The sequence below is a fragment of the Mastigoproctus giganteus genome, chromosome 5 (assembly GCF_048544385.1).
Source record: "Mastigoproctus giganteus isolate SK-2022 chromosome 5, ASM4854438v1, whole genome shotgun sequence".
Taxonomy (NCBI): Eukaryota; Metazoa; Arthropoda; class Arachnida; order Uropygi; family Thelyphonidae; genus Mastigoproctus; species Mastigoproctus giganteus.
In genome coordinates, this window is record NC_143579.1 from 231,607,580 (window position 1) to 231,625,882 (window position 18,303).

The following is an 18,303-nucleotide window of genomic DNA, read 5'->3' on the forward strand; positions in this document are numbered from 1 at the left end:
AATTTTTAAATATCATACCTATGTTCGATATCAAACGAAGCACACACACACTGAGAATGAAGTATATGCTTTACTTCTAACAATATTCAAGTCAACTCGCACAAGCACTTTTGGAGTGAAAATGTGGGTAACTAGACATTAAGACAGCAGTAGGCTCATTGATAGAAATGCAGAAAAGATGAAGATGATTTAGACCATTCGAGCACAGGGCCTGTTTGTGTAACCGGTTGAATTGTGGCCGGCCCTGTTCAACCCCCACCAAATGTATAAGTTAATTTGGGAATTATATTCCCTAAGTGTAAGACCTCACATTTTTATGCATTAAAACACCACTTTTCTGACCATCCTTGAAGCCTATTTAAGTCATCACGAAGAAGCTTTGCTTGGCTGATCATTAACTACTATATCAATCTTGGCATATGCTAATTTTGACATTATAACCTGTATCCCTTCATCAACATTATTTAAGAAAATCAAAATCTGCAGTAGTCCCAGTACTGATACATGGAGACCTCCATTTCTTACATTAGAAAAATCTGAAAAGTAATCAATAATCACAACCCTCTGCCTCCTACTCTGCAGCTGCCCTGGGATTCGTTGTAGAATATTACCAATGATTACATATTCCAGCTTACACAATAACTTCTCAAGCAGGACTGAGTAAAATGTTTTGCCAAAATCCAAGTAAACAATGTCAAAATTATTTCCTACATTCAGTCATGAGTGACCATCAAATTAGCTAACCAGATTAGTTAAACATGGTTTTCCCTTTACGAAAACATGCTATATTTCCTACAGAATTCTATTTCTATCTAAATGATCCTGTACTGCACTCCTGATCACTATTTCCATGATTTCTGACTACCACAGGTTGGTCTTTGGCAATATGCTGGCACTTCTTCAACCCAAGAGAATCTCTGAGAGCAGATATTATTGAAAGTGAGTATATAACATAAAAATTACATTTTTAAATAATGATATTTAAATAATAATGACTTTAAGACTCTTCAATATGGAGGATAGTGATATAACTACTTCTGTTTAACATTGTGTCCTTGTTTACATCTATATCTTGTGTTGAGATGTGTCATCATGTGTTGACATCATGCGTTGAAATATGTCACAGTTTATAAATGACTCTTTTATTTGCTGATTAAATGACATATTTAATCAGAAAATATTCAAACAGAAGCAGGGCTCCACTATGGCAGCACCAGACAGCACTACCAAAGTTACTGTAATTGTTATGAAGCTCAAGGGTTAGGCTCTTAATGACTCGCCCCAGTCTCTATACTGTTCTGAAAATATGCCATCTATGACATCTTTACTACAATTCCATAGGGGCAAGGACACAATGTTGTCTGATTAATGATGCTTCTACCAGTTACCCCCCAGGTTTTTATCATTACCAACTGCCTTGAGTCTGGTACCATCCAAATGGCATATTCAGGGATTACTACTACCCAATGTAGTATCTTGAATTTATTAGTTACGCATAAATTGGCATTTTTGGTCCATCTAATTTATCTAGATCTTGTTGAAACAGCATACCCTGATTACAGCCTGTCCCATTAACACAGACACTAGGCCTGCTTGAAAGGCCTACAATACATTAACATCATTAATAAATATTAAAAACATAAGGGACCCAATGGACTTCGACTCTAATATCAATATCCATTTATAACAATCAGTTGGCTAAGCATGATCTCTCCTTTACAAATTGAGGTTACAATTGCCTTATAGTACCATTTCTATACAGATATTGTTTAACTTCTTTAACAGCAGATTGCATAATTTACCTCAGCACAGAAGTCAAACTTATAGGTCTGTAATTACTCACTTCACTTATTGAACCACATTTAAAAGATAATTTATTTAAGACAATCTGAAGTAGACAAAAAATTCTGAAATTTTTTAACTCCAATTATTGTTTTTACTCCAGGATTTCAATTTAAGCTGTCATAGATTCACTTCTATGACAGCTTAAACTGAAATCACTTCTCAGCAACACAATGGGCTTTTATAGAAAGGTACACTATCGATGATGTGTACTTCAAAATAAAGGGTATTATAAAATTCATCAACTAATTTCACTCACAGAAACAACTAACAAGTCAAAAAAACATCTTTTTAATTTCATTAAAAAATCAAACAATATTTACACCCAAAACTGAAAAGCATAATTCCTTTTAAAGCAATTGGTTAGAATTTACATAGAATTTACAAGCATTTCCTGTCAATCCACTTTTGGAATGTCTAAATTGAAAGCACAATTTCCTTTTTTTTTTTTTTTCTTGAATTATCTTGCAAAACTGTAACTTCAAAGTTTATCAAAGGATATATATTTGATTGTTTTATTTTTTATTTTAATGCTAACTTTCTATTATTTTAATTTGTATCATTACTGTGAATTTATTACCACAATGTATCAAAATTAATTCAAGGCAGAATGCACATATTTAAAAGAATAAAACAAGAAATCATTTAGCAATAAAAAAAAAGTCTTTCATTACCAAACTACACATATAAATTCTTTATCTAGAGGAAGCCTACATGGGGTTCCCATCACTTGAAACTAAGATTATATCTTTTGTTTCCCAAACTTTAGTGAACATAATACCAAAAGTTACTTCTGCAATCAAATTTATAATATAAAAAATATTTTTCAACATAATTTTACTTTCTTATCTAGCTAAAGAGACAATAAATAAATTCAAATTAATTTTCAATTTCACAAAATCTGATGGCACACAACAACAATGAATTAGATCTCTAACAATCATTTCTCTGGTAAAGCTAATATTACAATTTTGTAATATATAAATATATATTTACATACATAATATAGTACAGCAACATGCAAGCATTTTTTGTTTCCTAGAAGAATCACAGATGTAAATGGCACAGCTAAATACTTCCAGTTTAGGAAATTTATGAAAGACACCAATCACAGTGTATCTAAATGAAATTTCTCTAGCACAAACATCAACCATAGAAATTTATTGGACCTATTACTTAAGAATTAGCCGCAAGGGCCAGGACTGTAATAAATAATAATAATAAAACAGAGAACAAAAATTTCTCTTTGGTACCTTCTCTGAAATACATGTAATACGCTACTTAGGTATGAGGTATAAGTTAAGAGTATAAAAAATAAAAACAAGCAGTCTGGGCCAGTTTAACAAAATTCATTTTGCTTATATATTAAAATTCAATTACAGCACATTATATATATGAGACACTAAAAATGTACAACTCTTTCACAATATTATTAACTTAAGATACATAAAAATATCTTTTAAAGAATACTGCCATTTACATACATGGCCTGATAAATATTATCATTTTACCTATAGAGAGTATTATATGCAGCTTGACTACATTCCTATTAAGCCTTAAGAAAATATGACAGAAAGGGCTAACTTAAGAATTTCCATATGCCAAACTAGCGTAACGATTAAAATATGAGTATTATTTCACAGTAAGAGGAAAAAATGTTTCATTATGAAGTGAAAAGAAGACACGCAGACCAGTAGAAGAAATCACAGCAGAAAAAGTAACTACTTTTATCGCATGTGTATTTGTGCAAGCTGGAAATATCAAATTGAGTATATTAATGCTGGTCTGCAAAGACACCCCCCCCCTCAAACACAATAACAAATTTAGAATTGACTACACATTTATACATTTTTAAAACAACTTCAAGCATGGTATTGTTGTTTAGAATTTTTGCTGAGATAACTAAGAGGCCACAGGGTACCAATGTATTATGTTAGTAAACTGCACATGCACCATGATCAGTTTGCCTCTTTTTCTGGAAGAAAAACTGGCAAACTGATCTAGGTTTTCAATATCACCTATATTAGCCATCTGTTATAACGTAGGATCGCTACATTTTCTCCAGATAAAATAAATAGTTTACAATCCTGTACATACAGGTGGTAGCCAAAGAGAATACCAAATAAGTTTTTTTTATAAGTAATTATCTCCGAGTATTAAGTTGCATTTATTTACTGTTTTGACAATGCCAATTTCTGAAAAAGACCGAATACAATTACTTGTACATAATTATCTGTGGTGTTTTCCAACTTTGTGAATGTGTTTACTTGTATATTTTATTAAATTTCAATTTCATTCCATGCCTCATTGAGTGTTGTTACAGATGAGCATGGGAACAAAGGACTGGGTGAAAGAATAGATCCCAGAGGAATTCTGCCATCAGGCAAGAAGTTTGAAGACTGAAATCCATCCACAATACCAACGCATGCAGTGAACAAAGAGAAAATTGGCTATCCAATTCATCTATTCATCTCCTCTAATAATGTGTCTAATTCCCCCTTAAATTTATTTAAATATCTTGAAAGTTTCTTTGAAAAAGTTTCAGGCCAAACACAACCCTTAGAAATGCCAAGGGCAACAGTTTGTTTCTCCAAATTTTTTCATAGAAAGTTTTAATCAGGTGGAAGGGTTCAAGATAGTAAGAGTTGGCAATTAATGTATTCCTCTATTATTTTGAAAAGAGTTCAGGTAAGTGAATAACTAGAAGAGAGATTTGTCACCCTTTTTAGGAATCAGCTAGAAGTAAATTTTCATGCAGAAGGAAAAATGAAATGGAATAAGAATGTAAAACAGAAACCCAACAGGAGTTAGCACTGAAAAAAAAGGTTTTAAGAATAAGTAGAAAAATGTCACAAAGATCTGCAGTCTTGCTGGATTAAAACTGTTGGGAACATGCTGCAACATAAACACTTAACGTACTGTGAACCACTGTGATGATTTGTATGAATGATGATAAAATCAGTGAATGTGTCATATTGTCAAAAGAAAGAGAAAGGGTATGGATAATACAGAAAATCTGATAACAGTGTGGAATGAAGAAAAATTCCTGGATGACAAAAATGTAAAATTATCGGGACTTGGAAAACTTATTTCTCCATTCATTATGGATTGCTATATAAAGAAAAACTTGAACAAAGTTGTGCTTACCCTGGATAACTCATCTGAATATCAATTTAACTGGGAGAATCTAGTCGATAATGCGAATTGTATTTTTCTGCCAAACCATTTCACAATTATTAATGTGTGATTACCACATTAAGGACTTGTTTCCACCACTACACTACGCGGCGCCTCCGTAGCCAGGTGGGAAGGAGCAGCAGTGCATAGCACACGCTTCTTGATTAGACCGGGGTTCGAGCCCGTCACCACCAAATACGGAGAATGCGGAAAGGTCAGGGAATGACCACCGAATATCCCGGAGCAATATGGCCTTAGTTGCTAATGCTCCTAAAAACCAAATAACAAACAAACAAACAACAACACTACGAGTCAGCTGACCACTTTTCACAGGCAGTGGTATAGCCAAGAATATAATGGCCCATGACAAAGCTGTCAAGCTCCATTCAAATGAATATAAAGGAGCAGGAAGGGGGAAGAACAATCCTTTTAATTTGTGACACTTTGCCTAGTTTATTTTCTCCCTGTTGTTATAGAACTGGGCAGAGATAAAAAAAAAAAAAATAATAAGACAAAGATATGTCATATTACAGATAAATAATATCTCATAGGAATGCATCCTCTGTATCAATTATTTCAATAAATTCGATTTAAGGCATACTTCTAAGAACTCATCCATGTAAAATAAAAACAAAACATATAATGATTGTAGCAACTTACCCATATAAATGTCAATGGGGGGGGGGGAAGACTACTTGTATTACATAGCAATATTCATTAATAATCCCCAAAGATATTTACCTGTTATACTTCAGAACCTTATTGATAATGCAAACTCTTCTGAAATATAATGAGAAAACATAAAAAGGGCCAAAACTTCAAAAACTGCATAACTAGTTTGAAAATGGTACCATATTAAATCAAAGTTTATGATGGTACAAAATCTTAGTTCCTGAAACTTTGCCTACCTTTTCAGAAATCCTGTGATGGAGAATGAGTCAGCAACAACAAAATCCACATAGCCATGATCAGGGATAACTGACATTTTTATAACTCTAATATTGGCTTCACCTGCAAAATTTCGTTCTTTAACAGTAAGTTAACCTTGCAAGAAACTCTCAAAAATACTTTACAGGAAACGATTCACTTGGTTTTTGAATTCTAAAGTCCCACCTTACACGCAAGTTATCACTGAAAGAATGGCATAGGCAAGGTAGTAAACTTGCTGCTACTGTTTTAGAAAGGTTGATTTCCTGTTCTAATATTTTTATTAGGACACCTAATGTTTCCAGTATGAAGAGGTGTTTCTTGATGATTTTTTCTATAATAATAGGTTATTTATGCGTATTTATTCAAATAAAGAGGTTTGCCATCGCTGTTATCTTGGCCTTGCTTTTACACAAGTAGTACACATAATTCATAAGCAAATAGAATAACTCAATACACTAAATCACTTAAATACACATGGTGCTCAGAAAATACCTTCATTATTAGAAAAGTCCATAACTTTTGATCTGATATGAAATAAAAAATGTGGTTTTCACCATTATAAAAACAACTCATAGCCTGAAATTGTCAAAGTTCAGGAAAACATTCATAATGCATTCCATTGAATGCTCAAGAAAACCATTTAGATATGCTTCACTAGAACTTCAAATACCGAAATTAAATAGTACATGTGATTCATTAAAGTCTTGAGTTATTTGCTTATAAAGTTCATGTGGTGCAACAGTTATTACAAACAGACAGGACAGCAAGTGAATTATCTGTCACCATAATTCTGCAGTCAACAGTTTCCTACAAAAAAGTGTACTTTCTGATGAAGCAACTTATGTGAGACTGTGAACCCACATGCAGTGCGTGAAAAAATGTGCAACAATCTGAAGGACAGTGTGTGGTGTGGTGTGGAATTTGTCATGATCAGATTACTGGTCCATTTCTTTTTCTCTGAAAAGTCAATTAATGGAACAATCTATCTTGACCTATTACAGAATTATGTGCTTCCACAACTATGTATATAAAGTGCTTAGCATCATAATACACAGCCATTTCTGTATAAACAGAAAATTTTTAAGGTGGCATCGTTTTAGGTTATATCTCATATTGTGAATACCTTCACAACGAGTTGCCATGATATTGCACTACTTCGAATAAGTAACGCTTCACCTAAGGAGAAGACTAGTGTTACTTATTCTCAGATAGGTACCACCACCCAGACAGCACTGTTTCAGGGCTATTTGGCCCTTCGTCAGTGAGTGGGTAGGTACCCAAGTGATGCAATGATGGCAAAAACAGTTATGAAGTATAACTCCACAATATGAGAGATGCCTGATGGTGTATGATGTATTTAGACTAAGGCGCATTTAGGGCTAGAGCCTCAAGCTGCGAACAAATTTAGACTATGTATATAAAGTGCTTAGCATCATAATACACAGCCATTTGATAGGTACCTATCTGAGAATAAGTAACACTAGTCTTCTCCTTAGGTGAAGCGTTACTTATTTGAAGTAGTGCAATATCATGGCAACTCGTTGTGAAGGTATTCACAATATGAGATATAACCTAAAACGATGCCACCTTAAAAATTTTCTGTTTATACAGAAATGGCTGTGTATTATGATGCTAAGCACTTTATATACATAGTCTAAATTTGTTCGCAGCTTGAGGCTCTAGCCCTAAATGCGCCTTAGTCTAAATACATCATACACCATCAGGCATCTCTCATATTGTGGAGTTATACTTCATAACTGTTTTTGCCATCATTGCATCACTTGGGTACCTACCCACTCACTGACGAAGGGCCAAATAGCCCTGAAACAGTGCTGTCTGGGTGGTGGTACCTATCTGAGAATAAGTAACACTAGTCTTCTCCTTAGGTGAAGCGTTACTTATTCGAAGTAGTGCAATATCATGGCAACTCGTTGTGAAGGTATTCACAATATGAGATATAACCTAAAACGATGCCACCTTAAAAATTTTCTGTTTATACAGAAATGGCTGTGTATTATGATGCTAAGCACTTTATATACATAGTCTAAATTTGTTCGCAGCTTGAGGCTCTAGCCCTAAATGCGCCTTAGTCTAAATGCTTCCACAACTTGAGAAATATCAGCCAATCCCCCACCCCACCCCAGCAGAATGAAGCCCCACTTCATTGATATTTTTTACTGTATGTCTTGATGCCATTTTCCCAAATTGTTGGAATGATGACTAATTGAATGGCCATCTTGGTCACATGACATAACTCTACTCAAATTTTTTCTTGCAGGCTCATGTTAAGGTATTAGCAACAACAGTTCTGGATTTGCCAACATTAAAGAGGGGAATAATTGAATCAATCCCTTCGATTTCAGCTGAAATACTAAGAAATATATGGAAGGAGGTTAAGTACAGATTTGACATCCTCAGAGCTATAAGAGGGGCATATGTTCAATTTTACAAATACATAAAAACTCTCTGAACTATAATTTGTAGCTGTGCAAACAATTAATGCAAATATACATCTCTTCAAATGTTAAAGAATTTTCTAATTATTTTAATATCCTGTATTCTAGAAGTTTACCTCCAGAAATCTGAATGAGAAACATGAATAAATTAACTCAAGAAACACCCCCCCCCCCGCACAAACTTTGGTCACTGGTCACTAAATATGATCTCCATGTGCGTGCGCATGCACGCACAACACACACAACCACTCAGTATAATAAAAGACATCTAATCTATTGTTCTAGTTGTTGTAATAGGATTTTAGATGCATCAGCAACTTAGACCATATTGTGCCGTATATAATGTCTGTAAATTTTGTGTGTGCTCTGTGATTGATTTGCAATCTGCTGGATAAAAACCAAAGTTTCTTGGAGGGGGAAAAAACTATGTGAGGCTATTCTAGAGCTGTTGTAGCAAAGATATATACAGACTGGTAAAACTATCATTCATCAGAAGTGCTGGATAATGGAAAGTGGGTATATGAGTAGAAAAGTGAAAGATTTAGTGCATATCAGTAGGTCAGTGATCAACCCACTGCAGGATGGAAGCCTCCTCAACAATTCATGCTGAGGGAAATGGACCATAATCTGCCACGCTGGTCCAGTGCGGGTTGGCAGATCGACCGTATTTAGCAGTCAGGGGCTTGAATCCCAGTCGACTCAAGGAGTGTGTGCTACTGCACTGCCGCTCCTGACCACTGGGCTACGGAAACCCTCGTTTCCGTAGCCCAGTGGTCAGGAGCGGCTAAATAGACCGTAGCTAAATACGGTCGATCTGCCAACCCGCACTGGACCAGCGTGGCAGATTACGATCTATTTTCCTCAATGTGAATTGTTGAGGAGGCTTCCATCCTGCAGTGCGTTGATAATGGCTGCGGTTTACCTTTTTTTAGTAGGTCAGTGAGGTGGAGAAACTCTCCTTGGTGCTGGGCTGTGCAAATCCATTTCCTACAAGAAAATGTAGCATATCCCCACCAGCAGGAGCATAACAGCTAAGGTTCAAGTTGATACCCTAGTTAACCCCACATCAAGAGGAGAAGAGTTTACCTAGAAATTTTTTACCATTCAGAGCTTCTACTCTCATTCTACTCTAAATGTCCTCCTTTACCATTTCTCCTATCAATTATGTAACGATCACAGAACATCCCTCTTTGAAGATCTGCATATATTGCAACTAAGAAGAAGAAAGCCTCAGGAATTTGACATTCAGCCTTGTTAAGCAAGCAGGGCACTAACGAAACATATTATTACAGACAGCAGTCATGTTGGTTCTTATTTCATACTGGTATATACTTCTTACGTTTGGGGGTGTTTTATGATCTAATTTTTAGTTGTTTGCTTTCAATGCATTTTTCATATATATAAAGCTTTTTAAACTGGCAGCTGTTAAAGGTAAAGCCACAGGTTTTAATTTCGGAAAAGGGGACTATGACAATTTAAGGCTATACGTGGCATCTTAATAGATGCCATGTATAGCCTTAAATTGTTCAATTAATATTGCCCAATTGCAGACAGAGGGCGAATACATTAGAATTATGGATTACCTTTAAAGCAATAATCACATAAGCCACGAAGCATGTATACCATTCAGAAAATACAGCATGAGGAAGAGGATACCAAGATAAATGAACACAGAGCAGCCCTATAGAGCAGAAAAGCATGTTACAGAGCAGGCAAAGTAGTGAAGCCTACAACAGCTACAAATTGTTCTATAATAGCTTGTAAATAGGCAGCCAGTTTGGGTTAGGGAGGTCAAAGTTGAGTATGAGAAAGCACTGGCTATGAGGGCAAAGAATGGGGACTGGGGACAAGGAGCTTTTCATGTGTGTGAATACAAAGAAGAAAATAAAAGAATCAGATCAGACTGTTGTGTACTGCATGTAGGAAAGTTTTAGATAACCCAATTGAAGTGAACTGAATCAGTTCTTCGCATCAGTCTTCACTGATGAAAGACTCTTTGTGCTGAGTCATATGAAATTAGTGATTTCTAAATTACAGATGACTGTTTATTATGAAAACTTTCAATCTTAAAGGCAAATAAGGTTCCTAGAGTTGATGGCATATACCTAGAAATTTTGAGAGAGGCTAAGGTTAATTTTGAGGTTAATTATGAGGGCATCATTGGACTTGGGAGAGATTCCTTTCAATTGGAGAAGTGCCAACATATGCCAATAAACAAAGGTGGTTCTAAGAGTGAAGTCGGAAATTACAGCCTGATAAGTCTGACTTCAGTGATAGGGAAAATAATTAAGAGTGCAATCCAGGGATATTTATTTAGACAGAAATGGAATTCTGAAAGACATAATATAATTTTGTTAAGGGAAATCATGTTTAACTAACCTGGTAATATTTTTGACACAGTTACTCATGAGCTGGATGGTAGGGAACAATTTCGACATAGTTTACTTGTATTTTAGCAAAGCATTCGACTCAGTCCTTCATGAGAGGTTATTGTTTAAGCTGAAACATGTCAGGTTTGTTATTTGGTTTTTAGGAGCATTAGCAACTAAGGCCATATTGCTCCGGGATATGCGGTGGTCATTCCCTGACCTTTCCGCATCCTCCATATTTGGTGGTGATGGGCTCGAACCTCGGTCTAATCAAGAAGCATGTGCTATGCACTGCTGCTCCTGCCCACCACGTGAGTGTGTGTGTGTTTTGGTGGCCAGATCTTGTATCCATAGCTGATCTGAAGTCAAACAAATAGTATTTATTAGAGAATTAATCAAAGTTATATGTACTATTATGTTATTAAATTACAGAGTGTAGTTGTAGGAGTCTACTCATAAATAAACTGAGGAGGGGTGAGAAAGAGAAGAAGTAAATGGTTGCCTCTGATGCTTTTACAATTTATACTGATTGAAATGAGTAAGGAAAATAACAAAACAAGCATATAAAAACTCTGAACATAAATAAGGATTTTGTTTTGCAATTCAACAAAATAGGAAAAACATTTTAGAGACAACTGTGACCAGCAACTGAAATATAAATTCATACAGTAAACAGATGGCTGTTTTGGTAATTATATCCTTCAATCAATAATAATGGCAGTAAATTCTTAAGCAGTTCCTAAGTATGTAAATTTTAATTGATGTATTGGCAAAACAATATCAACTTCTTAGTCATGTCTATTAACCATAAAAATAAAAAAAAAAAAGACAAAACCATTTCTTAATGTAGAGCGATCAAAATCTAATAAATAATTAAAACAGCTCTAGCTGAACAATGTGTTAATCTCCAAATTACGATTTTAAATGTAAACTAAATATATATGCACACACATACAGATTACACAATAAATGATGTATGAAAACCTAACAGGCTGACAAAAAATAAAGCAAAAATACTCTGGGATGTTTTTAGATTAAGGGCATAATTTCCAAGATATAAAATCCAAACGTTTTGTGAAATAACTTCCTGTTCTTGGTCAAATGCATCCGATATGATCTCTGAACCTGTACCAACAGACTCAACCAGTATTGTGCTGAACTTGTTCAACTGCCAGTCCTTAAACTGTGATTCTGAAATTTTTTCTGTTAACTGAAAACAGTTGGGAAGAATGAACTTGGAAACAATAGTCCACTGGAGGAATGCTGCAACATGGTACAAATACCAAACGTACCCTCGCACACAGACCTTGGCGTTCTGTTCGACCAAAAGATGTCCTTTGTCAACCAGATTGACAAACTCAGTACCAGATTTTCTCGTCTACGGTGGATCTCAAAGCAGCAGCTGCTACACGTCCGACATCCTACCACTGTTAAAAGATTCATCACCTCCACCGTCTACCCTGCCATTCTCTATGGTGCAGAAATATGGGCCTCTGCTGCACATACAAACCTTAAGCGGGTGTACACTGCTGAATACTGGCTACTGAAATGGGCGAATAACAAGCTTCGGCTACCTCCCGCTACCATGATGGCACAAGCACTCGACATCCCGAGGTTGAAGTTCCTGATCGTTGAAAAGAGGCTGGTCTTCACAGCCAAACTCACCTCAGGCCAAATATCATCTCCAAATATTTGGAATGCTTGCTCTTGGAGGATTCCACAGCCAAGCCTAAGGTCGGTACCAGCACTTGTGGCTCACCACAACAGGCTTGTACTCACCGAAAGATTTCTGCCCAAGCAGATGCTCGCTGCCCTCAACCGTGTGGACGCCGACATCGACACCATAATAAGTAAAAAGAAGGACAGACACAACTTTATCAAAGCTCTTGAAACCTGAATCACTGCCAAGTTGTATTTGTTTTTCTTTATTTGTGTTCAGCTCCTTGTTTTTATGATGTATTTGTATTTCTTTTTGCATTTGTAATCTGTATTTTGTAGCCTTTTGTATGTGTTCGCTTTATTTTGTAGCCATTTGAATTTGTACTTATGTTATCTATATGTGAACCCCTAGCGCTCGTCGCCGTGATGGGATATTGTGCTGTTATTCTACTTCACAATAAAGATTTATTTATTTATTTATGTATTTCATCTTAAACACATGTGAATGCAGTGTCATATGATGGTTTGATTGCAGACAGAGTGGATCAGGTGGATTCAAATGCACACAAAGAATACAAAAGAAAGCTGCACTCCCACACACTCATGGGGTTAAGTTGAAAAGGTTAGCCAGTAAATTAACCTAACTTAGCCAGTACGTTAAGTTAACTTACTAGCACTAGAGGGATGATTTTGGCTGATTTTGGCTGCATCCAAATACCAACCAGAGAAAAGAGAAACTGTTGAAGCTAAAAGTCAATAAGGCACCTGGGACAGATGAGATCTATCCAATTATATTAAGAGATGTAATAAAAAAAAAGGTATTCAACCACAGTAAATGCCACAGAGCTGTGACCTTTCCAGTTGTAATGTCTCTTCTGTTAACTCAAAACAGTTGGTAAGAGTTAACTTTTGAAAACAACTTTTTTTGGGGAAAAAAAAAAAAGTATCTACAGGAATACAGGATACTGTTTTATTCTTCTGTTAGGTTACAGATTACTCTCACTGTATGCAATTTTGCAATTGGTCATTACAACAAGATTAGGTAGACCTAAACCTATTGAGTCACACTGTTTCAATTGATGAACCACATCCCATAAAAAATTACATTTTTAATAGCCAAAACAATCTCCATATCATATATTATCTGTGCAATCAGATTTTGTGGACAGTTAATGTTTGAGGTAGGCATTATAGGGGAATGCATCATTGGGTTCTATTTACTACCTGACCATCTTATGAAATCTGACCTAATACAGCCACTGGCTGTGGATTTTAAGTTTTAAGGAAGTCTGAAGTGTTAATGCTGATGATTTATCAAGGCCTCTGGTTTTAACACTTTGGTTGAGGTCTCTTCCAATTGTTGGATACATTCCTAGAAGGATGAATAGAGTGTAGTGGTGCCATGCCATGGCTATGAAGGTCTCCTAACAATAGGAAAACTACTACCCTACCAAGTCCATCACTCAGCTTGCTTGTTTGTTTGTTTGGTTGGTTTTTAGGAGCATTAGCAACTAAGGCCATATTGCTCTGAGGATATGCGGTGGTCATTCCCTGACCTTTCCGCATCCTCTGTATTTGGTGGTGACGGGCTCGAACCCCAGTCTAATCAAGAAGTGTGTGCTACGCACTGCTGCTCCTGCCCACCTGGCTTGTTTGTTTGTTTGTTGTTTGGTTTTTAAAAGCATTAGCAATTAAGGCCATATTGCTCCGGGATATGCAGTGGTCATTCTCTGACCTTTCCGCATCCTCCATATTTGGTGGTGACGGGCTCGAACCCCAGTCTAATCAAGAAGCGTGTGCTACGCACTGCTGCTCCTGCCCACCTGGCTATGGAGGCACCCATCACTGAGCATGGTAGGGGGGGTACTCTTTAGAAATTTGCCGCAGAAGGAAAGAATTTATAGTTTCTCCTCTGTTCTTTCCTCTGAGGACATTTGAGAAAAGCTAATACATTCTAATGCCTCATAATTTGCAGCAACTTATAATATAAGTTGCTACAAATTATGATGGACAAAATCAAAATGCATTACACAAAATCACGTGTAATGTTTATATTATAAACATTACATGTGATGATTTTAACTGTCAACAGAGATCTGCTGCAACATGTTGAATTCAATATCTGCTAAAGTACCTCCCTATAATGTGATGCAGGTGCTCGCTTTGAGCACTTACAGGGATGTGGCATTAGCTGGAAACATATGCAAGAAGGGATGTAGCAGTGTTCATCCTACCCTTTATCCTGTTTTCTAGCCTCACAATACTTTGTAATGAAAGGTATGATTTGAAGAGAGTATCATTTCCTTTGTTACTGTTGCTCCTTCACCACCCTGCAGCAAAAAAAAAAAAAAAAATCTACAGTTGTTCTGAAAAGGTAACAGTTATGAATATTGTGCACAGACATAACAATTTCAATCAGATATACATTGATGTCCTAGCCCTGATTAAACATTTTGTTGGTTGATAGAGAGATTTAGCAAAAAACAGTATGTGAAGTAATAACACTATTGTACACTATATATTGAAAATGCCTATAATCCAAAAAAATTCCCAGAGTATTTGGCTTACTTTACTTCAAACATTTGAAACATTTGTCCTATTAGGTTTTAATACATCATTTACTATATACCATGTGTGTGTATGTAATACATATACAGTACGTACATATTTTAGTAACAAAAATGGGCACTGCCGCCACCATTTTTTTTTTGTTTTTTTTTTTGTTTTTGTTTTGGTTAAAAAGAAACCTTCTGAGATAGTTGTATATTCAAATTAAGAAAGATAATTTGGTATAATAAATAGCACAAAAAAAGTAGTATTATTTTTCAATTAAATTTTTCTGAAAAATACCAAGCTTTCAAGGCAAATATAGTACCAAATAATATTTTGAAGTTATTATTATGATAAAGCAGTTATTCCTTCTCAGTACAATAAATCATGATTCATCAGAAGAAATATAAACAAATAACTAGACCAAGCATACTTTTTAAGTAATTCAGAGATCCTGTGTATGTTTATTTTGAATAGCTCTATTTTCTATGCAATTAAGGATACCTCTTCAAATAAATAACCAAACTACAACATTCAAGTGTTGGACAATTTATTAGAAACATTTGGTAGGCTGTATCTAACTGCTTGAAATCACAAGTAGAGCTTGTAAGTGCTTTGCTGTTATGATATGGAAATCCAAGCCCATGTATCCTTATTAACTGATAACAATACCACATACTTAATGCAAGTATTCTACTTATTTAAAAACCAAAAAAGCTGGCCTTAATAAATTCCGTACTTGTCCATTTTGGTTAAAAAGAAATCTTAAAAAATGCTTTACATTCATGTTCATCAGAGCATTTAAAAAACTTCCTACAATACAAAAATGAAGAGTCTATAAGACAAAACTGAAAGTAAAAAAAACTTGTTTGCATATGCAGTTTTAGAAAAACATCAAACCTGAATGATGTATCAATGGAAGACTATCATAAGGTCTGATGAACCACACCCTGCCTCCACCTCCAAACAAAATCCTAAAGTGTTGATGAGTAACTATCAGGCAATAGCAGAAAATGCAAACAATTCATTAAACTATGATATGCACTGATATGGACTGGATTACTAAGTTAGGTATGTAAAATGACTGCTGATCATATTAAAATTAAATTGCAATCTTCATATTCAAATTGTAAACTTCATATTTCAGAGAACGTTACACATATATTTAAAGAATTGAAAAGCATTTATAGTGCCATAAATATTTGGTATCCTGGTAACTCTGTAGGCCATGATCTAAAACAGAAATCAAATATTTTCTGCAGTAGCAACAACAACAATAACAACAACAACAACAGCAGCAGCAGGAAAGCTATGATATATTATCATAGTTTTCCTGCTGGAATAATGATCAACAATCATTTATGAACAGCGTACAGTTTCATTACCGCAGTATAATGCACATTGGAAGTTCAATCCAATGTTATTAAATCATGCTCCTTAGATGTTTCTAATAAATTGTCTAAGCCTAGCATATATAAAATATTGATCTTAATAAATGCCAGTTGTAACAGACAATACCACGTAATAAACATTTACATGTATAAAAATAAGCTTGTGACTAGATGTATAACAAAAGTACAACGTACATACAACATTTGTGCCTCACTTTTTGAAGGAATGTAATAATTCCTGCATACATTCCACAGGAGGAACACACATCCAAAAACTAGTTCTAATGGAGAGTTCTGCGTGGTGCTATTGGGGGTGGAACACTATTAACTTTGGTTCTTGCTGGAATAGGTGGAGGATGGGAAGGGCCACCAACTTCAGTGGGAAGAGATGGCATTTTGGGCCGTGAAGGTATAGGTGGTGGTGGAGGTTCTGCTGAAGGGGGCGGAAGATCAATATCTTCAATAGGTGGAGGTGGTGCAGGAGGAAGGGTTTGCCAGGGGGAGACTGGTAGCTGTGGAGCAGGAGGGGTTCCAAAACTGTTATTAAAGGAGTCAACTCGTGGTGGAGGCGGAGGAGGTGGAGGTGTATCTGGGGGTGGGCCTGAATCCCATGAATCATTTTCATCAGTAAATCTGTTAACAACCATAATATCTGGTGCACTATATTGATCTTGCCAATCGGATATTTCTGCAATCCCTTTTTGTACCTCTCCAATAATATTTGGTCTGATTCCCCTGTTTTGCCCACTATCTGACAATACATTAGCAGTCTCTTGATAAAATGTTGTCTGCCCATCTACAACCCTACCAAGATGTTTAGCTGTAGGAAGAGCTTTTGGAGGAGGTGGCCTTTGTACTGGTGGAGTTGGCCTTTGCACTGGTGGAGGTGGCCTTTGAAGTAAAATTTCCTATAATACATTTATATTATTAAAATCATTGCAGCATTCTTCAATTAATTTATCTTTCCTTAACATAAAAAACTAAATTTGATCAGCAAATAACAAAGATCACAAAGTCATTTGGAAAAGCATAACACACAATTTGCTATAAAGCTATACATTTGCTATAAAACAAACACAAAAAAATCTAGTTTTCTTATGAATATACTACCTTTTTTCCCCTTCCTTCTCCTTTGTATATAACATAAGCATCTTCATTTTATGTATGAAATTACATATCATATAAAAATCAATCAGTTACCAGAAAAGAAAAATTGCTCAAGCAGATTTGCTTTACCTTTGAACTGTTATACTTGAAAAATTACATTTTAAAGACTGAACATTAAAATGTTATGTGTTTTTAATAAAGAAGAAATAAATCATGTAAACAATTTACGCAAAAATACTAGACTGAGTTCATGTTTGAAATATTGCTTTCAGTGTAACAGCCAACCTTCCCAGCAAATGCCAAGAATCTGTGATCTACTTGTTAATATACTTGTCATAATGAAATATACGAAGACTAGAATTTAAACTACTTCATTAATTTAATAGTCTTATAATGATCAGAGAAGAATAAACTTTGCATCAACCATGAACTGCTTTGGTAATGTACCACTTTCAGACAAATAACATTATTAAGCCACTGCTACGTTAGCTGTTTTTGAGCTCGCCAGTGCTTGATCAGCAATCATATTATCTCTAATAACAATTCCCTGGAAAACTGGTGACAATGAAGTTATTAAATGTGAGCTGCCATACTGCATACCAAGTCAGAACTTCAAATTATAATACAATTAATGCTATTTTGACATAGCTGTTTTATGTCATCTATACTATGCATAAATATTAAATAGCACTATTTTATTTTGACATTATGAAAAGTAAATAATAAATGCTAGAGTAATATTTTGGTGATGCCATTTGTTTGTAATGGCATCACCAAATGAATGTAACACAATACCAAAGCAACTTGTGGCTAAGACAAAAG

The 18,303-nt window shown here is 35.3% G+C and overlaps 1 protein-coding gene across 1 annotated transcript in view; it reads right to left on the minus strand.

The window, feature by feature from the left end:
- Positions 1 to 16,543: 16,543 nt before the first annotated feature.
- Positions 16,544 to 18,303, minus strand: part of Synj (synaptojanin) — a 190,679-nt gene continuing 188,919 nt past the window's right edge. Inside the window, exon 23 of the mRNA XM_090373799.1 lies at positions 16,544 to 17,282. Within this exon, the coding sequence (XP_090229925.1) occupies positions 16,656 to 17,282 (627 nt within the window). The 3' untranslated portion in view covers positions 16,544 to 16,655. The remainder of the gene's footprint in view (positions 17,283 to 18,303) is intronic.